This window comes from Lacerta agilis, chromosome Z (assembly GCF_009819535.1).
Source record: "Lacerta agilis isolate rLacAgi1 chromosome Z, rLacAgi1.pri, whole genome shotgun sequence".
Lineage (NCBI taxonomy): Eukaryota > Metazoa > Chordata > Lepidosauria > Squamata > Lacertidae > Lacerta > Lacerta agilis.
In genome coordinates this window covers 29,218,988-29,246,022 of record NC_046331.1, presented here as the reverse complement: position 1 = coordinate 29,246,022, position 27,035 = coordinate 29,218,988, and the positions used below count along the sequence as shown (strand labels likewise).

Genomic DNA, 27,035 nt, shown 5'->3' with positions numbered 1-27,035 from the left:
TTTGAAAAGAAAACCTAGAGACCTATGGAAGTTAAAACAGGAAAAGGAGCTTATTTTACAGAACGAAGTTGGTAAAAGAAGAAAAAAGATGTGTCAGGAGATAGAATTCTTTCAGGAAACAATCAGGTATAAATAGGGTAAATTCAGTGGAAGTTAAACTTCTCCTGTCTCCAATTCAGCTTCCCAATTTCTCTTTATGGGATTCTTCTCTTTCCAGAAGATCGCTCCACCTGTGACTGAAATGAGACCTATGTTGTCAAATGTTCTCCCACAGCTCTGCTTCTCCTGTCCCCAATTCAGCTTCCCAGTGTTCTATTGTCTGTATACAGTTACAAAGACACTAATCACCATTTTTTTCAGAATGAAAAACCCTTTTTACCGGTTTGTTTGTTTTTTAACTCAGCACCCTGGTGGAATTCCGCTGCACTGCATCACCAAACTCTTTCTAAGTTTTCTGTCACAACCTTGAAACAGCCAGCTAACAGCTTTCTAACATAGTCACTGTGGGGAGGACTGGGAAAGTTGCAGAGAAACTGATTTAATTCTTTGTATAATTCTTTACAGTAGAAGATGTTGGTCAGCATAGGACTTTTTATATTGTTTTTATTTATTAAAAAAATTATTTGGTTACTGTGTAAAAAAAGAAAACCAAAAAAAAATAAAAAGACCTGGACATTTTGCCAAATTTAAATATCCACCAGGGCAGAAATTTTAATCCTGAAAAAGAGAGTGTGTCCGGGGAAAAGAGGACACGAAGCATCTTTCCATGTTAGGCAATCATGGCTTCCCCCAAAGGAATCCTAGAAACTATTATATGTTAAGGGTGCTGAGAGTTGTTATGGAGCTACAATTTTCTCAGAGTGGTTTATCAATCAACCCATCTTCCCAGGGAACTCTGGGAATAATAACACTGAGGTCTTTTAATAACTCTCAGCACCCATAACAAACTGCAGTTCCCAGGGTTATTTGAGGAAAGACATGATTGTTAAAGTAAGGTTACCAGATGCCCCTGTTTCCCAGGGACAATCCCCGGATTTACACATCAGTTCCCATACAAACTCCATTGAAGTTGAAAAATGTCCCCGGATTCATTGAAAAAAATCTGGCAACCTTATGTTAAAGTGGTATGATATTGCTTTAAATGAAGCCTGATGTGGCCACAGATAGAAATTGAGAACATTTTTTTTTTTTCATTCCAGCAGGTTTTAAATACCCAGTTCTGCTGCTGTTTTTAATTATTTTAATCACTGCTTTTCACAATTACTTTTTCATTATTGGGGGGGGGGTTACTTTTGAGTGTTTATTTCCTAATTATTATTATTTTTCTTTTTTGTAAGTACCTCTGGGTATTACTTGTTGGTGGAAGAGTTGGCCATAAATATAAATTATATAAGCTAATAAGCTAATAACTCAGAACTCAAAGCAAATACAGACAGTATAGATTATAGCTGTTTAATTTAACCATGCCCCTTTCCTTTTCCAGGGTATTCTCCCCCACGCCAACCACTCGGTACAAGAAAGCCATATATCTGGAATACACAGATTCTACCTTCACACAAACAAAACCCAAGCCTGCTTGGATGGGTAAGCAAAAGGATCTTCTTCTTTTGTAGAGAGAAGGACTGATGGTTAAACCACTCTGGGAGTCGTAGGATAATAGGGGGTCTCCTAACAACTCTAAGGATCCTTAACAAACTACAACTCCCAGGATTCTTTGGGGGAAAGCCATGACTTTTTAAACTGATATAATACATTTTAAGTGTACAGTGCAGATGGGGGTCGGACAATGCATAAATTGGAATCAATTATTAATTCCTCAATTTAAATACTGTAAAGCACATAAAATAAACACATGAGGAATCTCTTCTACACTGTCCAGCTGGAGGCATTGAGTTCAATGGTGGGTGGGATTGCCAGAGGCTTTTTTCCCCCTGGACACCAACACCCTTTCTTCCCATTATTATTATTATTATTATTATTATTATTATTATTATTATTTTACTAAGCACGTTAACAAGTTAATACATGTTACAGGTAGGTAGCCGTGTTGGTCTGCCATAGTCAAAACAATAAATAAATAAAATAAAATAAAATAAAATAAAATAATCCTTCCAGTAGCACTTTAGAGACCAACTAAGTTTGTTCTTGGTATGAGCTTTTGTGTGCATGCACACTTCTTCAGATACGAAAGCTCATACCAAGAACAAACTTAGTTGGTCTCTAAGGTGCTATTGGAAGGATTTATTTATTTTTTATTTTTTAAGTTAATACACGTATTATGCTGGTTTTTTACATATTCGTTTTCTTGCAAGCTACTTTGTAGATCATTTGGTGAAGACGTGGGATATTTACGTTACAGCTGCATGTCTTTATTAAGTAGTAGATTGTTTGCTAATTTAGCATAGAATGGTTGGCTTAGGTATCCCCAAAGGGAGCTACTGATTACAAGATAGGCAGTGAAATGTATCTTAGAGAGATTGAGATAGGTGAGCTGGCTGTAGAGAATGTGCCCTCTCTTGGGGCTTGTTATCTGTTACCTTGTAGGAGCATCTTTTCCCTCTACGTCAGCTCTGCTACCCACATATTTGCAAATGTCAAAAGTCTTCAGGGCTGTTTCATTCTAAGCAGTGTAAGTGCAAATGGGGCACTGCTTCACCAACCTCAGTCTGTGCTTAGCCTGCCTTTTCTGACTTAAACCAGTCCAGGATGGGGTGGGGGTAACACTGCTTATCAGTTTCATTTGTTAATTCAGGTTTTCCCCATTTGTTCCGATCTACTGCTAAAAAGAGGGTTTTCAATGGTAAGCAGCAGGGCAAGGCGAAACTCGCTTGGACGCTCGTGCCTAGAAAACACGGGTCCTACAGAAAACCACTCGAACCTCTGTTTTCCAGGCACTACACAAGTGGAAGTGTGTATGAGTCTTCAGTTGGCTCTACCCATCATTGGCTATGGCTCCACCTACTGTTTGGGTCGCCTGCCTTCTCTCTCACAAGTCCCAATGGGCACCAGCAGTGCTATTTTTTCTAGAAAAAGAGGTGCCGGAACTCACCATGAGTGCACCCCTTGTCCTCTTATAATGGCAATGGCACCCATCTGAGAGGTGCCAGAACTGAGTTCTGGAAAGTTCCGGCTTGAAAGGGGAAAGAAAGAAAAAAGCCCTGGCTCCATCTTCAAAGCTGACAGAGGCTGGTTCTTATTGCTCTGCCAACTCCGCCTCTGGAGTTATCAGAAAGCATAGGGTTCTGGAATTTGCTGGACACAGCTGGAATATAGCAGTCGGAAATAGTGTCCAGGTGGAAATAGCTGAAATGCCTGGGAAAATCCAGATATATGGCATATCGGAAGTCTATATTTTAGTGAATTTGCAAAATGAAGAAACCTCAACTTTGGGCAAAACAAAACAAAAAAAGCTCTACAACAACTTTTGTATCCAAATTTTCACTTTTTGAAATATGGCAACCCTAGGAAAACTGTCCAGTCTCACCTCTCTGGGTGTTGTTGGTTGTTAACTTAGCTTTCCTGTCCACCTCCTCCACCACCCAAATCATGGAGATGCCAACACAGGCATGAATAGACAGGGGTGGTTCAACCTTGTCAGAGACGTGCTAGGCTGTTTACCCAGTCTAAGGATCAGAACCGCTTGCTGCACTAGTTGTGCCTGCCCCTTTTGCTTATTACAGACTTGAAGGGCTGGGGTGGGGGTGGGGGCTATCGTTGTTGGATTGACATCTTTGCTTGTGTGCCTTTGAACAGCGTTTTGCCCTATGTATCACATTGTTCTGAGCATTGAACATTTTGGTAAAAACTGCAACCTGAGTTCAAATTCTTAATCAAGTGGGATCCAGGATATTAAGGTTCCCACCCTCCTTCTCTCCTTCAGGTCTTCTGGGCCCTACCATCCGAGCAGAAGTTCATGACAAGGTGGTCGTAACCTTTAAGAATCTGGCTTCCCATCCTTTCAGCATCCACGCCATAGGGGTGTCCTACTGGAAAGCTTCAGAAGGTGAGTTTGATACACACAGATCATCATCTCCATTCATATTGCACACCCCTTTAACAGATTTTGGTATGACCCACAGATTCTAACACCCGATCCAAGACTGCCTAATTAGCTTTGTGGCTGATCAGGGATTCAAACCTGTGTTTCTACAGCCATATCCAGATTGGGTTGGTTTTTTTCATAGATGTATTCTGCAACATGACATTGATGCAATGACTGATTCATTAGTGGTGCATTGATACTGGACCATCCAAACATCATTCCACTATTAGCTGATCTGCAATGCTTCCCCAGTGTTACTACATTATTGTAATGGGGAGGATTCTTGGCCTAAAGCACAACAAAAGTGGGATCTCCCCCCACCTCCCCCTACCATCCTGGAACATTTGTTGTATAAGAAGCTACAGGATTTCAGCTGGAAGTTACAGGAGGCTCACCAGTTGAAAACAAAACAGTGTGACTGTCCCAAAACTTTTGCAGTTGCAGCCAGTGTTGTGGCAGGCACTCCAGTATTTGAAGAGTGAGAGACTCTGGGGGATTCCAGTACTTATCCAAGATTTATTTTCCTTGGTCATTAGATACTGTGGTGTCCTTAGGATATCTGGTTATATTTATGCATCTATACAACCTGAGCATAGGATGGAGGAGCTCACAGCTTAGATACTCCAACAGATCTTGCTCTCCCATTAGGTTTCCAGGTGGATACCCAAAGCTATAACTTTGCATTCAGCACAGAGAGCACGCCAAGTCTCTCTGTCTTCTCAGCTCCAGAGCAGATGAAATAAAGACTAGCTCTTGGGCTGTTGTCCTCCTCCCTCCTAGAAGAGCATCACCACCCAGTTGTCTCTGTGGCATCCCATACCAATCCTATAACAGAATTGGAAGTAGGATCGGATATAATTGCCCCAATATCATAGTGAGCACAAATCATCATGAATACACAACACAAAGGACCTCTGGACAGTCCCTAAGTCATGTTCAGATCCAGCGTGCTGACTCCTGTAGTGTGAAAACCAGACCTCAGTAAAAGGGGACGCGGGTGGTGCTGTGGGTTAAACCACAGAGCCTAGGGCTTGCTGATCAGAAGTTTGGCGGTTCGAATCCCCGTGATGGGATGAGCTCCCATTGCTTGGTCCCAGCTCCTGCCAACCTAGCAGTTCGAAAGCACGTCAAAAGTGCAAGTAGATAAATAGGTACCGCTCCTGTGGGAAGGTAAACGGCGTTTCCGTGCGCTGCTCTGGTTTGACAGAAGCGGCTTTTTCATGCCGGCCACATGACCCGGAAGCTGTACGCTGGCTCCCTCGGCCAGTAATGCAAGATGAGCACCGCAACCCCAGAGTCGGACATGACTGGATCTAATAGTTAGGGGTGCCTTTACCTTTTAAAAGGCTGCCATAAATAGGGAAGGGGGATAAATTCACTTCACTTCATATGTTAAGGCAAACCTACCTAATCCACTTACAGGTAGGTAGCTGTGTTGGTCTGCCATAGTCAAAACAAAATAATTTTTTTTAAAAAAATCCTTCCAGTAGCACCTTAGAAACCAACTAAGTTAATCTACGCTATACATGAACTGAAACAAAGCAGCCCTCTGAAATTCACTCTTCGCCAAATTTTGCAATGCAGTTTTCCACCCAAGTAATGCATATGCCAAAGTGTGCTTTAACAAGTCAGTGAAATAAATTTACAAAAATGCATTATAATAAGGGAAATTGCTTTGCAAAAATAAGTACACTAGGCAAAATCACATGCACATATGTGTATATGGGGGGGGGGGGTCACACTAAATGATTTTAATGGGGACTTTTTTTTAAAAAAAATTGCAAACTGATGGGGGAATGTAAACTTAAGATTGGAAAAATGAGAATCCAAAATTAAAAGATTCACCCATTCCTACCCTTGGCTCCAGCAACTGTAGTGTTAACTGAAAGGTTGCTTATGTGTTTTCAGGGGCAGGTTATGATGATGCAAGCAGCAGACCAGAGAAAGAAGATGATGCTGTGGAGCCTGGCCAGACTCAGACTTACGTGTGGGACATCTTAAAAGAGCAAGGTCCAACCGGGTCTGACCCACAGTGTTTGACTTATGCCTACTCCTCTCATGTGGACAGTGTCAAGGACATCAACTCTGGCTTGATTGGGGCCCTGCTGGTTTGTCAGCCAGGTAAGACCAGGAGATGGAAGAGACCTTCCCATTTGTATCACTTTTTCTGAAATACTTGCAGACATTTCACAGAAGTTTATTCAACACATTTCTATAGTACTTAATTATTCACATTTCTGAGTAGTATTCATAAAAACAACTTACAGAAAATGGAACAATCAAACACTAAATACGTATAATAAACCAAACACTTCCTTAAAATGCCTGCTGGAACAAAAATGTCTTGGTTGTGTGCCTAAAGTTCAACCAGGAGGGTGTCTGTCTAATCTCAGGTGGGAGGGAGTTCCACAGGCTTGGGCCACTGCAGCTACAAGCTGTGCATCTGAGCCATGGAGGACCACACCAGCTGAGACTCCCCAAAAGATCTCAGTGATCAGACCAGGATATAAGGGATCAGGTGGTCCTTCAGATATCTTGGACTCATGTTGTAAAGGGTCTTATTAGCCCTTGTCTCTGCAGCCTTTATAACACCCCTAAAATGTAGGCCAATATTATTATCTATATTGTTCAGAATTAGGTACAGGGCAACGAAGCTGAGAAATAGTGCTTGCTTCAAGCCAACCAATAAGTTTATAGAATATGAAAAAAGGCAACACGTATACCAATGATAGGGCAAAATGTTTCTTGTAATGGCAAATACAATGCTGTATACTATTTGACATTACAAGAAACATTTTGCCCTACCATTGGTCTACGTGTTGCCTTTTTTCATATTCTGCTTGAGACTTGCAACACAGGGGAACCTTTTTTTTTGCATTTACTTGAACCAATAAGTTCATGGCTGGGATGAGATTAGCACCCAACATTGTCCGACTCATCACTCCATGCAACTGTGCTACCTGGAAGACGGGAAGGAGGGGGAGGGAGAAGAAAATATCTGAGACAATGCAGAGTGTTAAAGCAACATTTCAAGAGTCCTGTCTTGTTCCGTTCTGGAAGCTACTCATTTCCTATAACACAAGGAAGGGAATTATTTTTATTGGCCAGCTGTGAGTAGAACACAAGAGCTCTTGGGAGGTGCCAGCAGTGGAAGTTTCTGAGGTGCAAATGCTTTTCATGATAACCAACCTTTGCCAAACCACTTCTAAAACTATACTACAAAAGTATGTTTTTGACCAGTGCAGCCATTATGGCTTCAGTACCAAGCCAGTTTTTTTTTTAAAAAAATATAACTCGCACCCCAATATTTTGCTTAAACTCCAGCCAGTTGAAGAGTTCTGTTGACTAACAGCCAGCTGCAGTTCTATTTAGCTGATTGCAGTCTCTGGGGGCTTGTGAACAGGACTTGTAAACAGGGGCATTTGTATGGCATTTCACAGGGTGGCTCAGGTATATGTAGGACCAAGAGACATGGACAGTGAGGGAGCTGCCGCAGTGACCTTCCCACACCCGTGCCATGCTTTTCTTCCTGCCTGAGAATGTCCAAAACTACATCTGCAGCAAGTGCCTTGCTGGAAGAGATGGTATAGCAATTTGAGGCCCACCTGTCCACTTATCCTTGAGCTACTGGGAAAGATGAGGAATTTATTGACAGAGCAGAGTGTACTGTCCTGGAATAGCAGTGCAGGAGGATTGCACATTGCAGGAGACGAACCCCTGGAGGAACATGACACACAGAAGCAGGACTGTCAGGAACCATGCTGTGTCAGTGGAGCTGCAAAATGGATTCCATGCCCCCACTTCTGACACCAATTCTGGGCCAAAGGAGCAAGGACAGCAGTTGCAGACCTCAGACCAAAGTGGCTTTGGAAGGTACAGAACAATCCCTGCCACTCCCAAGAGGAAGTGGTGGTAGGTGACTCCCTACAGAGGAGTCTGCAGCAGTGTGCAGAGGAAACAGGATGTCCCAGGAAGTGTGCTGTCTTCCAGGTGCAAAGATTCACAATGTGACAGAGAAGCTGTCAAGTCTTATAAAGCCAGCTGACCACAACCACTTCCTTCTGATTCATGTGGGTACAAACAATACTGCCACACACAGCCTTTGATGTACAGCAAGGGATTATGAGACTCTGGGAAGGAAGCTGATGGGCCTTGGAGCACAGGTGGTTTTCTCATTACTCCTTCCTGTTGAACGTTGTGGCCCAGGAAGAGAGAGGAAAATGCTGGAAGTAATTGCTGGCAGCACAGGTGTTGTTAGGAAAGGTTTGGCTTCTTGGACCATGGTCTCTGCTTCCTTGAGGAAGGGCTTCCGGCTAGAGATAGGTTGCACCTCACAGCAGTTGGCAAGAATGTGTTTATTAAGAGTCTCACAAACCTGATCAGATCTTTAAACTAAATCCTGAGGGCAGGGGGAGAAAATACAGGGGAACACATATTATGAGGGATAATAGCTTCATTGATGCACAGGAAACTGAGGTGGTGCTCCAGAATTCTGCTAAAGGGCAGGAAACTACAAGAAGGAAGCAGCTGGAGGGAATGGCTAATGGTTTCAGCTGTCTCTGTACTAATGTGCAGAGTATGTGAAACAAGCAAGACGATAATATAGGATGGCAAATATGACCCAATAGGCTTTACCAATAGCTAGTGGGATGAGGCTTATGAATGGAATGTAAAAATTATGGGGTATAACCTGTTCAAAAGGAATAGACAAAACAACAAGGGAGGAGCAGTAAAGGATGTGTACACTTGGAAGAAATCCATGAGAAGGAAGTACAAGATGGGTGAGAGTTTCTTAAAAGTGAACCATTGAAAGCACAAATGCAGACAATTCCAATAAGTAAGAAAAGTGAGAGGTATCTAAAGAAAGCAGATGAACTGAGATTTAAGAAGGGCATTTATAAAAAATGGAAGAAAGGAGAAATCATGAAGGAAGAGTATACACGAGTAGAACAGTTGCAGGGGAAAGGTTAGGTGGGTCACAATTTAGAAGGATATTGAAAATGTGGGATGTGTGCAGAGGAGGGCAACCAAAATGATTAGGGTCTGGAAACCAAGCTTTATCAGGAATGCCTAAGGGAGTTTGGTATGTTTAGCCTCGAAAAGAGGAGACTGAGAGGAGATATGATAGCAATATTCAAATATCTAAAAGTTGTCACATGAAGATGTTTTCTCATACTTCAGAGGGTAGAACCCAAACCAACAGGTTCAAATTACAAGAAAGGAGAACTTTTTGAGGGTAAGAACTGTTTGACAGTGAAATGGACTCTCTCGGAAAGTGGACTCTCCTTCTTTGGAGGTTTTTAAGCAGAGGTTGGATGGCCATCTGTCATGGATGCTTTAGTTGAGTTCATGCATTGCAGGAACTAGATGACCCTAAGCGTCCCCTCTAACTACAATTTCATTATTCTGTAACTCAAAAGCTGGATCACTCTTTATTGATGTTTTGGTCAATCATAATAAAATAATTTTTCAAAATTAAAGTTCTAGTTTTGGTTTTGCTTGCTAGCATTACCTACCTCTTCTTCTGCTGAGCTTATTTTGTGGGTTTCTTGCTGCAAAAGAGGGGCATGGAGAGGTTTGGCAAAGAGCACCCCAGAGATTATATAATTGTCCCTGTTGTGATGTAAGTGGTGGCTCTTTATCTCTGCCCAGCCCTGCTGCATTACAGGACTGGGTACTGGAGTTTTTTTTTTCTTTTTTAATGATTCCATTTTAAAAAATATTGTATGCAGGGACCCTGATGAGTGAAGGAATTCGAAGCATAGTGCAAGAATTTGTGCTACTCTTTGCAGTGTTTGATGAAGGTAAGAATGGTGTGGGGAGGAAGGGAAGAAGAGGGTAGAACATTTGTCTTGCATGTGGAAGATTCCAGGTTGAATCCCTGGCATCTCCAGGTAGGGCTGGGAGAGATCCCCCCTCTCTTTTACCTTGGAAAGCTGCTGCCACTCAATGTAAAAAAATACTGAGCTAGAAGGACCCTGTGTGAGTGTAAGACAGCTTCCCATGTTCCATCTTTTCTATGTGTTTCCATATCCCTGCAAGGGGGAGGGGGGAACCACCTGTAGCTAATAGTAATTTGCGTTCTGTTGCTAAGGCTGATGCTAAAAATGGTGATGACCCTGGACACAGCTTCAGATAAACTATTTCAAGAGCTATGTTATGGACTAGGTTGGGTCTGGGCCACATAAGCTAATAACACAATAAATTGGTGTGTCTTTAGGGGTGCCAAAAGGCTCCTTAAAAGTTTCAAGGACTGGCCAAGTGATTTGCCACTGAGATGCTATCATGCTTCAGCATGTGATGGCAATAAGATAGAATAATCCTAAAGCAACAGAGTAGGCTGTATCATTTCAGATTATTGGTTGGTGGGTGTTACACGTTTTATTGCAGCAACTTTGTAAAATAATTTCAAGTAGAAAATTAGCCCACCAGGAAGTTGGCTACCTTTCTTCCTGATGCATTACTTTGTTTTTTAATTGCAAGAAACTTGGTCCTCAGGAAGAGCCATAACCAATATAATCCCTTACCTGGTAGACTAGATTGGTATAGTCCAGTCTGCCAGATGAATATTTCACCTATCTAATTCTGCTGCATGTGTTGGGTCAGGTCTGATCCAGAGTGATATTGCCTTAGACTAAGGTCGAGGAAAGCTCAGGACATTGTCGGACTCCAACGCCCATCAGCCCTAGTCAACATGGCCAGCAGTCAGGGTTGATGGGAACTGGAGTCTAGCAACGTCTTGAAGGCCACGGGTTCTCCATCAATTCCATAGCCCTTTTATAATATTGAGGAGAAGCTGCACAGGTTGGACAGGAGCACCCCAAAGCAATCCCGAGAGTCAGTCAGACTTCGAGGGGCCAGTTACAAAACAGGAATTAATTCAATTACAGTGGGAGAATGAGTAAAAGAGTATAGGTACAAAGAAATTTAATTTGTTTATACTCTCTGGATTTACCCCCATTTTAAAGTGAAAATCCTATGCCTGTCTCCTCAAAAGTAAGCTTCATTAGTAAGTGGATCTTACTCCCAGGTCAGTATGTACAAGACTGCTAACTTATTTTGCTGGACTTTATTCAACTAAGTTTTACTCAGAGTAGACCAACTGAAATTACCGGTACTGAACCTAACTTTGTTCTGTTCTTTACTTTCAGTGGGTCTACCATTCACACTGTGAGTAAAACTTTGTTGAATACCACCCACAAAACATTTTATGACACTCTTCAATAAACTTCCAGGGCAGAAGTTTTCTCTCTCTCTCTCTCTCTCTCTCTCTCTCTCACACACACACACACACACACACACACACACACTAACAATAATTAAAAGCCAACAACAGTTAAATAGATAAAGCAGAAGAAAGTAGGCATTAAAATCCATAAAATTTGACAGAACTGATAAAGTAAGACCTACAGCCAACTTTCCTGGTAAGAAACCCAAGCAAATAAAAAACTCTACCTGAAAATGACACCAGAGTTGCTGCCAAGTGAGTGAACCTGTTAGTTATTATTGACATGATATTGCAATTATGGTTTAATAGCTTGGACGTAGCCCAAAAAGTATTGAAATACATTAAAAACACTCAATTAACTGAGGTTCTGTCCCCCCACAACAGAAGCCTGTCCCCCAAACAAAAGCCTGCCCCCGTAATGTCCTCTTTTAGGGGGGGATTTTACCTGTGATCTCCCCAAAAAAGCTCAACAACTTTTGGGTCCTCTCCTAACAAAAATCCTGGCTACACCCATAGTTAATAGGATCCAGAAAAGGGCAGGCAAAACGATCAAAGGGTTGGAGAAACTCTCATTTGAGAAAATGCCTTTATGGTTTTAGTTTAGCAGGGGGAAGGCAAAAAAGAGGAGGCGCAATAGATGTATGTAAAATAATGCACAGTGTGGGAAAAGTGGATTGGGAGGTGTTTCTCTCTGTGTGTCAGACCATAAGAACTAAAGGATATCCAACAAAGGACTTATCTACACTTACCTTTTGCCTCACTCTTTCCCAGCACAGGTCCATGTTTTAAAACTGCATGTCCAAGCACTCTTTTTTGCCATGTTTGTTGTTCTTTTCTCAATAATGACTTGCAAGTTCTTTCACAGCAGCTGCCTCTGCCTATTCTGTATATGTGAAGCAGAAATTCTTGTGGATCTTGAGAAGAGTCATGCAATCTTCCCCTGTCTTTCAAATGTCTCCCATCAGGCAAAAGCTGGTACTCTGAATCCAACACCTTAGGAAATGCTTTGTCCCCTGACAAGACGGCTGAGCTTCACACTATCAATGGATTCATGAATCTCTCCCAGCCTGGTAAGTGTCACCTATACCTTTCCCCTCAAGAAAAAAAAGAAGAAGTGAATGATGGAATGATTGACAGAAGGTAATGGAGGTGAGTGTAAACACCACGAGTGAGGCTGAACAGAAGCACAATGGAAAAGCAGAGGGATGTTTTAAATTTCTATATTCTATATAGCTGCTATATTCTTAGGAGCCACTTTGTATGGTGGCCCAGGAGAGGCATTTTTCAGGGTTGGTCCAAGCTGTTTTGTGGGTTGAAGTAGAAAACCACTTTGCTTGACAAATATTCCTTATTGCCAACCAAGTCTTACTTTACCATTCTGGCACCAATTTCTGCCTTCATCTAAGGTCATATCCACACCAGATGTTTAAAGCACTGTTATACCACTTCAGCGGGAACTACAGTTTCTTCATGGCCGTTGAAGTGGTATAATTAATAGTGCTTTAAATGTCTGGTGTGGAGATGACCTGGCTAAATTCTGTGGCTTGAAGGACTCTGTTTCACCATGCTGTGCAGAAGGACCATCCCTAGTATTTTTGCCACTGTTAGAAGCTGATGGAGTTAGAACAGGCATAGGCAAACTTGGCCCTCCAGATGTTTTGGGATTACAACTCCTATCATCCCTGACCACTGGTCCTGTTAGCTAGGGGTGATGGGAGTTGTAGTCCCAAAACATCTGGAGGGCCGAGTTTGCCTATGCCTATTAGAAAGCAGAATTCACAGATCTGTATGTTGCTGTTCCACAGCTATCAGAGCTATGGGGAGAAACATGCATTGCTATTAAAGGGTTTCTAGACTGTGGAGTGACTCCATTGACCCAGGTTAGTCGTTGGTTTCTTCTCCTTGTTTGGAAGGACTATAAAGGGCAATAACAATAGCAACTGCTCTTTTGACTCCTGGCTCAAGATTCTTGGCTGCAACTCCTGGCTCAAGATTCTTCCCTCTGCTTCTTTGTCCTGACCCCAAGTCCCTACACCCTGTTTGATAGCACCGAAACCAATTCATTCTTGAGTGATCAGGCTTCATAAACAAAGCTAGTGCTTCCAGCAGTAAGAGAGTCACCATAGACTCTAACATTGTATTTAACGTAATTATGTACAGATGAGATACATACAAAATGATATATTTTTTTTAAATCCAACATTAAAGCATGGAACATTTTTGTTTCTATCAAGTGGAAGACAGTTTTTCTTTACCTTGCAAGTGAAGTTTGGCTTGGCTGCCAGGGGCGAAATAAAATCTTCAGGGCCAGATCCAGCCTGTGGTACAGCCCATTGGGCATGTCTTGAGCATTCACTGAACAGTTTCCTCACTTGTAAATCTTCTATATCTCCTGTAGATCTCAAAGTGTGCCAGAACAGACTGGTCTACTGGTATGTCATTAGTTTGGGCACCAAACCTGAAGTCCACTCCATTTTCTTTGAGGGCCACACTTTCCTTGTGAGACACCATCGGCATACTACTCTGGACCTCTCCCCAGCCACTTTCCTCACTGCCGAGACAATGCCCACAACCAACGGCATATTTCAGATGTTCTGCCAGATCCCATCACACCAGCAAGGTAACAGCTATAGGAAAGAGGAAGTGCCAATGCAGGATTAGAAATGGAAAACCAATGGGTGAACCTCTCTCCCCCCCTCTTATTGAAAAATGGTATTTGAATTGATATGAGATGCATAGTAACAGGCTAGGATACAGAGAGGTTCCACTAGCTGCTGCACCCTGCCTTCTCTTGGGGCTCCAGTGTACTGTTAGTTGCTTTATTTAAAACTGTATGGGGCAGAAATGGGAGACCCTGTGGCCCTCCAGATGCTGACAGACTACAGATGCCATCAGCCTCATGAATTTGTGAGTTGCTTAATTTTAAATTGTGTACGGCAGAGTTGAGGAACCTGTGACCCTCAATATGTTGGTGAGCTACAACCCTCACCAGCCCCAGCCAGAAAGGCCAGTATGCAAGGATGATAGGAGTTGCAGCTCACCAACATACTAAGGACCAAAGATTCCCAGAAGGATAGCATTATTTGTGCAGGGAATGTTGTCTGTAGAGGAGGAGTCAGACATCAACAGATTTCCCACCTGAAATGTGAAGGGGTGCAGGTCAGACACAGGTTAACCACCTTAGTGGCCTCTAAGCCCAAGGAAGACAAAGTAGGCACATAGGACATAACATCTATTTCTGTCCTTTACTTCCAGCTGGCATGGAAATCTTAGTTACGGTAGAAGTCTGTCCAAACCTACCCATGAAGAAGATGAGGGTGGCAGAAGGGGACTACGTGGATGAAGAGGACTACTATGAATACAGTGAGGTCGATATGGAAAGCACAGTGATCCAAATGGGTGATTTTCCACCCAGGATTACAGGCCGTTCCCGTGCCAAGAGGCTGCCTATGACCTGGAAACATTATATAGCAGCAGAAGAGGTTGTTTGGGACTATGCTTCAGATAACTCCACTTATTTGTCCAGGTAATAGTGTCAGCTGCGTTTCTGTAAGCATAGGGTCTAAGTTTGTGGCAGGCAGCAGCAGAATCTGGCACAGTAATATTATCATTATCATTGTAGTTCAGTTTCTATCCCTCCCTTCCTGCCTCCCTCCTTCCTGATGGAGCCCAAGGTGGCAAACACATCAATACTAAAAATACATTTTTAAAAAACATTCTAAAAACACTTTAAAACTTTCTCAAAACAAGTGATCTTTCAGTCTTGAAATACCTGGGTAAACAGGATTGTTTTAGAATTCCACCTGTTGGTCACATGGGAGGGCATTCCACAAGCTGGGAGCCACTACTGAAAAGGTCCTGTTCATAGGTCAGTGCCAACCGGACAGCCCCCAGTGGTGGTGGTAGTAGTAGTTATTTAATTTAGGAATTGCCTTTTACATATATGCCTCAAGGCAATTTACAGTCATATCATAAAAGCAGCTGTAGTTTTCCAAGCAGTACAAAACAAACACCTAAGACAGGAAATGTAGTCACAGAGAAGTTGATGGTTGGATAGTGGGTCAAGCTAGGCAAGAGAATCTGTGTTCCTGCTCAACAACTTGCTACTCAGCCTACATTGACAGGTATCCAACAATGATGACAGCTGACAATGACACTGCCAATACTCCAGGACCTCTTCCCTGAAGTCTATGATGAGATGAATACTTATCTGGCTAGGTGCATGTCTCAGGAGATGTGATGGCCAAAGCATGATAGCCCTCCCCAGATCTTACATCAGCTCATCCCAGAACCTTTCTCCCTTCTCTTCTGCAGTGCTTACGCCAAGCAGTTTCTGGAACATGGTCCCCAGAGGATTGGCTCCAAGTATAAGAAAGTCGTGTTTGTGGAGTATGAGGATGCGAATTTCAAGAGGCGGAAGGCATCGAAACCAGACCACATGGGGATTCTAGGGCCAATTCTTAAAGGAGAAACCGGTGATGAGTTTATGGTAAGAGATGAGAAAGGAAAGCTCCATGCTGAAAATGAAGGTCTAGTGAAGAGCCAGAAGAGGTTCTGAACTGCAACTGTTTTGGCTGGATGCTTCATCTGAACAAAGAGTTGAGATCATTTTTTTCTGCTGATGGCTCATGGGGTGGTTGCTGGTGGTGGGCAAGGTCAGAGCTACCCCTTTGTGATCATCAGTACACCACCCCGCACTCTTTGTCTCTTTTTCTCTCACCCCCCTTTCTTTCTCAGTCATTCACCCACACATCCACACACTTCTCCAGCCCCCATACAATCCTAAATCCTAACTATGACTTAGGTGATTGTCAGTGAGTTGCAGCAAGTCTTACGCTCACATGCTTTCCTTCTGTTTTCCTTCTCTGTGAGGGGAGTGAAAGTTCTTACTTTTTCTTTAGAACAAACCACAGTTCCATGTTACAATTCTATGATTTTGTGTAAGAACTTGGGGAACTGTGGTGTGGTCTAAAGAAAAAGTAAGGTTGGCATAAGTAACCTTGTATAAGTAACTTTGGCTAACAAACCACAGTTCCCTGAGTTCACATGTGATGTGGAACTGTGGCTTGTTTTCTAATGTGAAACCAACAGCTTTCACTCTCCTTATCCTGCATATGAAGCAAAGAGAGGAGTAGGAGTACAGAAGCCTGAGGCTTGCTGCAGCTTCTTCACAATCACCTAAACCGAGTTTTAAATGATCATCTGAATGAACTCATATGGTCTAAACCATTATTTTAAAACAGTGCTGCTGAAGACAATTCTACCCCAAGGTTTCAAGACGTAACTATTTATATATCTATTCTGTCTTGGGAAACTGTTTGAGGGTTGTAGCTCAGTATTCTTTTTCCTTCTTGAATCTTTTGCTAATTTGTAAATTGTAACTGTCCTATTTGTTTTGTATTTCTACTAATCATGTTCTCAACCTGAGATTCAGGTAGGTAGCAGTGTTGGTCTGACGCAGTTGAAATAAATAAAAAAAACCTTAGAGACCAACTAAGTTTGTTCTGGGTATAAGCTTTCGTGTGCATGCACACGTCTTCAGATACACTGAAACAGAAGTCACCAGACCCTTATATATAGTGGGAGGGTGGGGTGGGTTTTTTCTCAGAAGGGTAGTAGGATAGGAGATGGGTGATTGACTCAATGTATGGTAAACTTGTTGACGACTGTTAATGACTGCAATTAGTCCTACAGGAAAAAGCAAGGGATAGTGTGCAGATGACCAAAAATAGCTTTAGCATATTTAATGAGACAAGAATCCAATATCTCTATTCAGACCAGGTCTCTCCATAGTTTTCAGTTTAGTAATAAGTTGTAATTCAGCAACTTCTCTTTCAAGTCTATTTCTGAAATTCTTTTGTAATAAGTTAGCAGCTTTGAGATCCTGTATTGAATGTTCTGGGAGATTGAAATGTTCTCCTGCTGGCTTCTCTGCACACGAAAGCTTATACTCAGAACAAACATAGTTGGTCTCAACCTGAGATGTAACCTAGGATTCTCTGGGAAGATTCAAGGCTCATTGACACAACCATTTCAGTAGTCTGTGGTAGTTTTCACAGAAATTGGTAGAGGCTCAATTGATTTGTGTCAAAGACTTCCAGGGCTATCTGCCAAGCACTCACTCATCAGTCTGGATGTAGAGCAAAACATTTGGGGTGGTTCTTTTCTCCCAGCTTGCCAGTCTTCTAAACAATGTACAGGCTCTGATAAAATATATTGTTATACCTGACATTTGGGCTCCAGCAGGGCTACAAATCCTGGTTAAAATGTGAAAACTGTCATTTCAGATTATGTTCAAGAATCTAGCCAGCCGGCCGTACAACATTTACCCCCATGGCATCACCAGTGTCACTTCCTTTTACCCCATGAGAAGCAGCAAAAGTAAGACTCATTCGCAGATGGGAGTAGATTCCTTAGAGTGGGAGGGGTATGGCCATGCATACTGTCTTTTTTCCTTTTTAATCATACTATTGTGGAAAGTACTGTGCCATACAGCACAAGGAAAAACCGAATTCTTTGTTCTCTGTGAGCATACACACCATTAAAATAACCATGCATATGTGTGCATATTTGTCAATTATTTATTCTGCTTCAGCTAATCATGGGAGTGGGGAGCAATCTTGAACAATTCATGCAAGTTGCTTTTCAATTGAGAGATCACCAGGTGTCTCCTCATCAGCTTTCAAGCCCTACTTTGTATTCCATTTAAGGACTAGACATGTCTTTGAAAAACAAGATTGGCAGGGTTCTCACTTTGGTACAAAATCTTAACTTTGGTACGTGCGTAGCATCATAGAATATGCACCACCTTGCTTTTAGAAACCTCCCTGCCTTCAGTGATGCTGCTTACCATTGTCTGCTGTTAGTCATGCTCCAGTCTTAGCAGGACTTTTCCACTGCCCCACTTTTTGTTTCCTTTCCTTTTTCCTTTTGCTAGGCTGCCATGTGGCCTTCTAAAGGCTACTGCTGCCCTCTTCTGCAAGAGACTAAGTTGTACCAATCTGGTTTGCATGTCACAGTAAGCCAAACTGTAGCTTACCAGGACCATGCAAATGTGCTGGCACTCCAGTCCTTTAAGGTCAGTGGACATGGCAGCTTAGAGAGCCAGTGTGGTGTAGTGGTTAAGAGTGGTAGACTCGTAATCTGGGGAACCAGGTTTGCGTCTCCACTCCTTCACATGCAGCTGCTGGGTGACCTTGGGCTAGTCACATTTCTTTGAAGTCTCTCAGCCCCACTCACCTCACAGAGTGTTTGTTGTGGGGAAGGAACGGAAAGGAGAATGTTAGCTGCTTTGAGACTCCTTCGGGTAGTGAAAAGTGGGATATCAAATCCAAACTCTTCTGCTTCTTCTTAGAGTGTCATCCGAACATGAGATGGTGGCAAAGCTGTCTCCTTCTTAAACACAAGCTATAGCCAAGAACAAATCTTAGCTATAGCTACTGTTTAAAGAAGAGTAGGAATGTCAGAGGATTTTATCAACAGCAAAAATGGGAGCGGAAATTGCTGATGCTTGCTTATTTGTCCCATGTCCAGAATTGATCAGTATTCACTTTTCAGTCCGCAAAGAATACATAATTGATTATGTTCTCATTTGCCTTGTACAGGCAATCCTCCTTTTGCATGGGGGTTCCGTTCCGGTCCTCCACGGCTGTCAGCGGAGTGTGTTTTGGGGCTACTTCCAGGTTTGGTGTGTATGTGTGATCGCCCATCATTCAGACGCACCTAAACCGGGAATTGCCTCTATTTCCTTTGCATTGAAATGAATGGGGTAGAACGCGTAATGATAACATAAATTTTGTGACTTACGCAATTAATTACGTGAATTTTGTATGCAATTTTGCCACAACAGACAGCAAAACAAATGATGTCGTTTTTGGTGGAAGATGAACTTCAGTGGAATAGAAACAGTGTTGTATGCATATATGAGAGGAAATTGCTTTTGCAAAGCATTAGGCAAAATTGCAGGCAAAAATGTGTAGGCCAGGAGAAAGTAGTACTAAACCGCTGATGGATTTGTGTGAGGACATTAGGAAAACAATCCTGCAAATTGACGTGGAAATGTGGAGTAGACTGAACAATGAGAAACTGGGAGGAATTGAAATAGATAGGTGCATACTTGGTAGTAATCCCTATTGAATCACTTCTGAGCTGACCACAGTTAGGAATGACCTGTACATCTTTAGCCAGTTTTTGATTTTTAAAAGCTGGTGGCAAATACAGTAACACAATGGTCTTACGGTTTGTTTCCTCCCAGATCACATTATGAAGCTCTTGCCCATTCGACCTAACCAGGTGTTCACCTACAGGTGGAAGATAATGCCTGAGGATGGCCCAACCAACTCAGATCCCCGCTGCCTGACTCGCTACTATTACAGCTCTATCAAGCCTGCTCGGGATTTAGCCTCTGGGCTAATTGGACCACTGCTGATCTGCTTCAAAGAGACCATGGATCGGAGAGGGAATCAGGTTGGTCCTTGTATCTTAGGAGAAAGCTTCACAAAATAGCATGAGGTCAACTACACGTTATGTGTAAGTGTGTTTATTAGAGTCCAAATGTCTTAGCTATGAGTAAAGAAGTTGTTTGTGTGTGTGTGTGTGTGTATGTGTGTGTGTGTGTGTGTAACTCTTTCCATGCTCACAACTTTCCCCCTAAAATCCCCCCTCCCTTCAGCTATCCTCCCAAGGGAGTTTTAGCCATGTGCTTGACAGAGCAAGAGCATGTGAAACCCAATAAGGCGGAGCCTCAGTGATCTGGTTTGGATGTAGTGCAAACTATGCTTAGCATGAATGTGCAAACTTGCAGGTTCCCAGAGCAAAGACTGAGGCTGCATGCAGCAGCACACCTCTTCCAGTTCTGTTATTGCTATTTCGGGCTAAGATATTTCTTGGCATGGCTTAGCATATTGCCTGAACCTGGAACTCATGGTTTGCAAGCTGAAACTAAAGTTCATTTTGGTTTACTGTTCATGGTTTTCCTGAGGGAGGCAAACCACAAGCCTAGGTTCATATGTAATGCTAAACCAAAGTCTGCCTTGGGTTAGCATAGCAGCAGCAGGACTGGGGAGAAACACTCTGTGGCTGTGATATCCCATCTGGGAAGCTTCACAGTGTTCATGCAAAGCCAGAATTTGACTTAGCATTACAGTTGACAATGCCAGTGGGGGAAGGAGATGGTCCTCATCTACTCAGAGACTTTCAACCAGACACTGCCAAGCCCAAACTGGCTTTGCTTCTGGGATATTGCTGCTGCCTTATGTGTCACTTAGACCATGCAGAGGTACTTTACTGGCAGCCATGGGTGACCAGCCCTCTGAATTGTAACACACACAAAAAAAAGCAAGAGGTCAATGAAGACTTTATAAAATAGCAGAATAATTAATTCTGTAAGACGAATCCTGGCTAACAACCTGGCACCTATGTAATGGAGTAGCTGCATAATTTTCAAATTAATAATGTAATAACCTGGCTAACAGCCTAGTGCTTATATCGTGGAGTAGCTGAATCATTTTCAAATTAATAATGTAATAATCTAACATGAAATATTACCAGGGATGGATAACTGTGGCAAGACTCTGCATGGTTGTCCACTTGTGGGTGGGTGTTTGAACTGGATGATCTCCAGATCTCTTCCCAATTCCATTTTTTTTAATGGCAACCCAGGCCATGCTTAGCAGTATCAGCTTACTGTTTAGATATACTAGAGGTGATAAGTTGACATGGGAACCAAACAGTGGGCTGATTGCTGTAATTACTGATATTCCAGCTTAACTCGGGGGTGTTTGCAGAGAAGTGATTTAAAGGTCTGCATGGGGAGAAGTTCAGAGTTGGGCACCCAAAGGCACACATTCTAGCAAGAAAGCTAGAACCGGATAACAAAGAAGCAAGGTAGAAACAATATTCTCCTCCTACCATCTCATCTCCATATCCAAAACACCTTGGACAGTGATGCTTGTTGTCTCTCCTCAACCCTTTCATTTGTGGTTCTTCCAGATGATGTCGGATGAAGCAAGATTTGTGCTGTTTTCTGTCTTCGATGAAAACCTCAGCTGGTACTTGGAGGAGAATATCAACCAATCCTGTGCTGATGCAGCCAATGTCAACCCCCAGGATCCTGAGTTCTATGCTTCCAATGTTATGCACAGTGAGTAGTCCCAGAAGAAAAGCTCTTGGGGGGGGGAAGTGTGTGTGTGGGGGGGTGCATCCCTATCCCAGAAAAGCTACACACACACACACACACACACACACAGCCACATACAAGCTCAAGCATGCTGTGAGAGATCTAATTACATCACCCAAATTTCATTCAGTACAGGCCCTTTCAGAAGTCCTTTTACTGTGCATTCATAATGATTTGTGCTCATGATACTATTTGTGGCAGCCATACACAATCCCGCTTTCAGTACCTGTCTGTGCCTTTAGAAGTTTTGGGGTGCTCATACTACTTATACTACATACTACTTATAATCAGTGCATATCCTGTAACTTTCTGCATTACTTTTTATTCAGAAAATATTCTGCGTTGTTTTGTCCGCTTTTGTGGCACACAGGCCCCTCCAAACAGCAGTAATGCATTGGGGAAGTTTTGCAGATCTAATACATGTAAAGCAGAAAAAGAATTCACTACTAATGCGCTATTGTGTTGCAGGGGGGCACTAAGCACTCTTACTCCATCCATGTGCTTTCCAAAAACAGGGAAACATTGGTCTGTTTTACAGGAAAAACAACAACCAGGGAACCTTGTAGCATTTAAGGACTAGCAACTATTTTAAAATAGTCTTTAGGGATTCCAGGACTCTATTATTTTAATCCTCATCAGTTTGTTTTTGAACCTCTTTGACTTTTTGGCCTCAGTCCACCCTGTCCACGGCATTTTTCCCATCTCAATTCTCTTACAGGTATAAATGGCTATGTTTTTGATAATCTGCACCTCAAGATTTGCCAAAACGAAGTTGTGTATTGGTACATCCTGAGTGTAGGTTCCCAGACTGAGTTTCTGTCCGTCTTCTTCTCCGGGAATACTTTTCAGCACAACACAGTCTTTGAAGAGACCCTCACGCTCTTTCCCCTATCTGGAGAGACTGTCTTCATGTCCATGGAGAAACCAGGTGAGTTAGATGTGCTACTTAAGGTAAAGGTAAAGTTAAAGGGACCCCTGACAGTTAAGTCCAGTCATGAACAACTCTGTGGTTGTGGTGCTCATCTCTCTTTACTGGCTGAGGGAGCCGACGTTTGTCTGCAGACAGTTTTTCCAGGTCATATGGCCAGCATGACTAAGCTGCTTCTGGCAAAACCAGAGCAGTGCACGAAAACGCTGTTTACCTTCCCGCTGGAGCGGTACCTATTTATCTACTTGCACTCTGACATGCTTTCAAACTGCTAGGTTGGCAGGAACTGGGACTGAGCAACAGGAGCTCACCCCGTCATGGGGATTCGAACCGCCGACCTTCTGATCAGCAAGCCCTAGGCTCTGTGGTTTAGACCACAGTGTCACCCGCATCCCGTGCTACTTAAGACAATATGCCAAATCTGATCTCTTCCTAAGCACCAGAAGTCATTTGACATGAAAAAGTGACTCAGCTTCTCTAACCTTTAACATTATTTAATGTCTGTCCTGCTTTGTTTTCCTTGAAAGAAGAGTTAAAGTGAGGGTGACTAAGGAGGATGGACTCATTTAAAGAGGCTAAGGAGTTCCTTCTCTTGATCTATTGCAGGCCTAGCTAACGTTGTGCCCTCCAGACATTGTTAGACTGCATCTCACATCATCCCCTGACCAGTGCTTTTAAAAAGGGGTATTCAGGGGTACGCACTACTCCTGACCAATGGCCATACTGGCTGACAGAGGCAGCCTGTCCTATTTCACCACCAGTTCTGCTGCCGGAACATCCTGGCTGTTGCCAAACGCGACAAGAGCTGGGGTATTCCACAAAGCATTGTCACTCAGCTTCTTCACCTGTGGGTGCTGAAATACCTCCCTCTTGCCACTGCTGCTGGAAGTGATAAAGTGGGCAGAGCACTGCCTGTTACACTTTTGCCACCTGAGGTGGGTACTTCACCGTGCCTCATGGGTGTGCCGGCTCTATGTGGCTGGAGCTGATGGAAGTCAGACTCCATCTACAGGGCACTGGATATGTTACCTATTATCCACTGTTTCATGCATACAGTAGGATAGTGGGGTCTGCTCTGTCCCTTCCCAGGCTGCCTCTGTTCTCAGTAAAAGAGGTCTACACATTGTCTGTTGGGACCTGGTAACCCAGCAGTCAGCCTCTTTGAATTCATCGACACATTTTGAAATTTGAGAGAGAGTGTTATTGGTCCTACCCCTTCTGGTTGTTGTACCCCTAACCGAGCAGAAAGAGAGAAAGCCCCTGTGCTTTATTGCCAGTATTGGTCTCATTTTTTCCCTTCAATCCTTTTACCTGAGACAGGCACATGGATATTGGGATGCTTGAACCCAGACTTCAGGAGGCAAGGAATGAGAGCCACGTTCACTGTTTCCAAGTGCTCCAATGAAATGGAGTATGATTACTCTTATGAATTAATACCAGAAGGTGAACTAAATGAAGCCAATGTCTTGCAACCAAGAGGCTTCCACAGGAAAAACAGACCTGTCCAGCCTTGCCTAAAGAAGCATGGAGATGCAGATAATGAAATGCAGAAGACCAACCACCATTTGCCTCCTTGCCGTGAAGCCAATGAGCTTCTTAAATTAAACAAGAAAAATAATCCTACTGACTTGCCGTTGCCTCCTGGGGAGTCCTTATATCAAGATAACATTTCTTTACCTTCTTCCCAAGACAACCTCGTTAAGCCCACTGATGCCTTTCCAGCAGAAGAAGAACCATCAGCTATAGTCAAGCAAAGTTTCCAACAACATTCTTTCACAGGAAACGCTTCTCTCTCGTGGGAAGAGTCTCATCTTAATGAGAGTGCATTAGAAACTGCAACCAGTCTGGGTAACGAGACTCTTCCCTTTGGGACATTCAGCCCACTTGAAGGAGCTGGGATGGTCCGAGAGAAATCAGATAAACAGGAGGCAGTGGAGATCATGAAACCTCATTCAGCCCCTCCATTGGAAAAGGTGGAGGCAATTCCTGAAGACCATGTTACCAGCATTCAGTCAAAGGGGTTGCAGGATGCGATGGGCCTTGCAGAAAGACTGCAAAATGAAGTATATCCAGATTCCAGATTTTCTGAAAGAGCTTCGCTTGAAGATGTAAACACAGTTGAAGGACAGAACACTGTATCATTGATGCCAGATACAACGTTGAATGAGAAAGTAGGACTGCAAATATCCTATATGGATAAGGGCACTTTATTTAACATTAGTACCTCTGCATCATTAGATGACTTGAAAAATAAGCCACTTATTCAGCACATGTCACTGGACAGTCAAAACACTAGTCCACCAAGATTAGAAAGTAACCCTGGAGCTGAAAACATGGTGTCACAGAGCTATGGCACAACCTTTCAAGCTTCTACAAGCTACTCACCTCATAAGGCAACCATCCAAGGGAATGAATCATTTACATCAAGAGAATCATTGCATACTAGAAAAAAAGGAGTTGAGCAATCCACTGCAACTATAGGAAGTCAAGGCCCTTTTACATCTGTAAGTGAAGACTTCCTTCATGACAAAATTAGTGCACGTATAGCCTCTCATGACAAAGCGCATGAGCCAACGCCTCCAGCAAAGCGTTTTCAGGGTCATGAGGCAGAGATGGTTGACACAGCTACTAGAGGCCCAGATAATTTGAATGAACATGCTTCTTTATTTGCACAGAATGGTGAGCAAGTGGCTCCAAACAGATTGACTAGCAACCCAAGTATTCTAGAGAAGTTTGACTATACTAATGACATTCTGGAGAGTAATGATAGACTCTCTACACATCCATTTCACACTAGTCAAAGACCAGGTGGCTCAGCACTCCAAGAAAGTTTCCAAGAAACCAGCCAAAATAAAGATTTTGGGGGGGAAGAGAATAAAGCTTTGCTCATTGTTGATGCCACCACCAACAGAATCTGGAACCCAAATTCCCATGGATTGCTGGGTAGTTTGTTGCTTCCTCAAACAGGTTTATCAGAAAAAGAGGGTGCTTTTCATCAAGGGGAGTCACCTCCATCACAGATAGTTGACCTGGAAAATGACACAAATTCTAAAGAGTTTGTAAGAAAGGGGGAGAGAATGCTACAACCAGAACCAGACATTCAGAGCCATGAAAAGTCATCAGATGGGATGAGGTTGCAGCCCTGCCATCTGGGTCCTCATGGATGTGGTGGTCACTTGGAGAAGAGGTCTCTGAAATCATATCGGGCCACGTTGGAAGAAAGACATGCTGTAGCAGCAAGGGAAATGAAGAGTTCTGGAAAACCTAAAGAAAGAGCTCAGGCTTTGCTCAATGGTAACTTCTTCAAGTTAAACAATAAGGCCAAGGCTTCTATAATAAAGGCACCTTTGACAGATGGCGCTACAAGAAACCAACAAGCAACCACACTTGGCAAGACAACTGCTTCATCTTCTCTGTTCACCTCAGTCCAGTCCAGTCCAGCCCCGCACTCCCTGAACTTTCTGGATTCCCAACAGACTTGGAGAGGAGCCAGTTTGTCTCACGAAGTGGAGGGTGCAGGGGATGCAGCTGACACCATTTCTGGTTATCCCAGAACTCTTGGGCACAGTAGTATGAAAGCCAAATCTGGACTGGCCCCCACCGTCTTTGCAGGAGGACAAATCAAAGGTGCCGGCTCTGTTCTCCATAAGACCACCAGGCAGACAAATGAGGCTGGACTCCCTACAACACCAGAGGTTCCTGTTATGACTCACAGTGATCCAGAAACTTTTTTGCACTTACAGCTAGGGGAGTCTAGCATAGATCAAGGGCAAATGTTAAGGAATGAATTCCTGAAGGCTGCCATAAAAAGGGAGAAGACTGAAAATTCTGAAAGATGGGCCTCAGCAGAAAACGACCTGGACTCTCAAGGTCACCTAACTGTCAATCTTCCCATTCAAGAGGAGCTGTGGGAGGAAGGAAAGGAAATCCATAGCGAAGGAAGGGACATTCATTCCACAAGTGGCAATATTCAAAAATTTGAAAGGAGGAAAAGAGTAGAAGAAATTGGAGCCCCAGTGCATGGATTCAGCAAAGGTGAGAGTCGGACCTCAGGAGCCAACGTCCATATGGAGGTCTCCATGGCACCGACTGGCCTCAAAGGATCTATGGTGACAAACTCCTCAAAGACTCTGAATCGAGCATCTGACTATGATGATTACACCAATTCTGAGGACAAGCAAGAATTTGATATATATGGGGAAGATGACCAGGATCCACGTACTTTCACTGGCAAAGTCCGACAGTATTTCATTGCTGCAGTGGAGGTGATGTGGGATTATGGGAACCATACATCTTCACCATATCTAAGAGACAAGTAAGTTCTGCCCAGCTCTTGGGGACTGTGGGGCTAGAAATTCATAAGCTGCAATGCTCTCTAGAGCAGCCATTTCCTATGTTGGGTCCCAGGATTGTGCTTACCTTAGATTAAGTCCCCATCACCCCCTGTCAGCATGTTCCAGTGGTTCGAGATGGTGGGAGTTGTAGTCCAATGACATCTGGCGTCCCAAGGCTGAGGAAGGCTGATCTAGACAAGTGAGCTTATTTGAGATGCTCCTGAGATTTTACCTCCAAACATTTACCTCCAAAGATCAGAGGTGATGTGAAGAGGAAGAAGGAAAGGCTTTTGGCTGATGCTGTATTGAAACTTTCTGAAATGGTG

At 43.1% G+C, this 27,035-nt stretch overlaps 1 protein-coding gene across 7 annotated transcripts in view; it reads left to right on the top strand.

The window, feature by feature from the left end:
- F8 (coagulation factor VIII) overlaps positions 1 to 27,035 on the top strand; it is a 71,401-nt gene that overhangs the window by 23,376 nt on the left and 20,990 nt on the right. For 5 of the 7 annotated variants that reach the window (XM_033137169.1, XM_033137171.1, XM_033137174.1 and 2 more), the window contains exons 2-14: positions 1,484 to 1,584; positions 3,881 to 4,003; positions 5,951 to 6,163; positions 9,775 to 9,846; positions 12,236 to 12,340; positions 13,669 to 13,890; positions 14,526 to 14,796; positions 15,585 to 15,759; positions 17,558 to 17,651; positions 19,525 to 19,736; positions 21,261 to 21,411; positions 22,166 to 22,375; positions 23,696 to 26,690. In XM_033137169.1, coding sequence (XP_032993060.1) covers positions 1,484 to 1,584; positions 3,881 to 4,003; positions 5,951 to 6,163; positions 9,775 to 9,846; positions 12,236 to 12,340; positions 13,669 to 13,890; positions 14,526 to 14,796; positions 15,585 to 15,759; positions 17,558 to 17,651; positions 19,525 to 19,736; positions 21,261 to 21,411; positions 22,166 to 22,375; positions 23,696 to 26,690 — 4,944 coding nt within the window. Of the gene's footprint in view, positions 1 to 1,483; positions 1,585 to 3,880; positions 4,004 to 5,950; positions 6,164 to 9,774; positions 9,847 to 12,235; positions 12,341 to 13,668; positions 13,891 to 14,525; positions 14,797 to 15,584; positions 15,760 to 17,557; positions 17,652 to 19,524; positions 19,737 to 21,260; positions 21,412 to 22,165; positions 22,376 to 23,695; positions 26,691 to 27,035 lie in introns of those variants that run through there. The other 2 variants (XM_033137170.1, XM_033137176.1) reach the window with 2 other exon arrangements.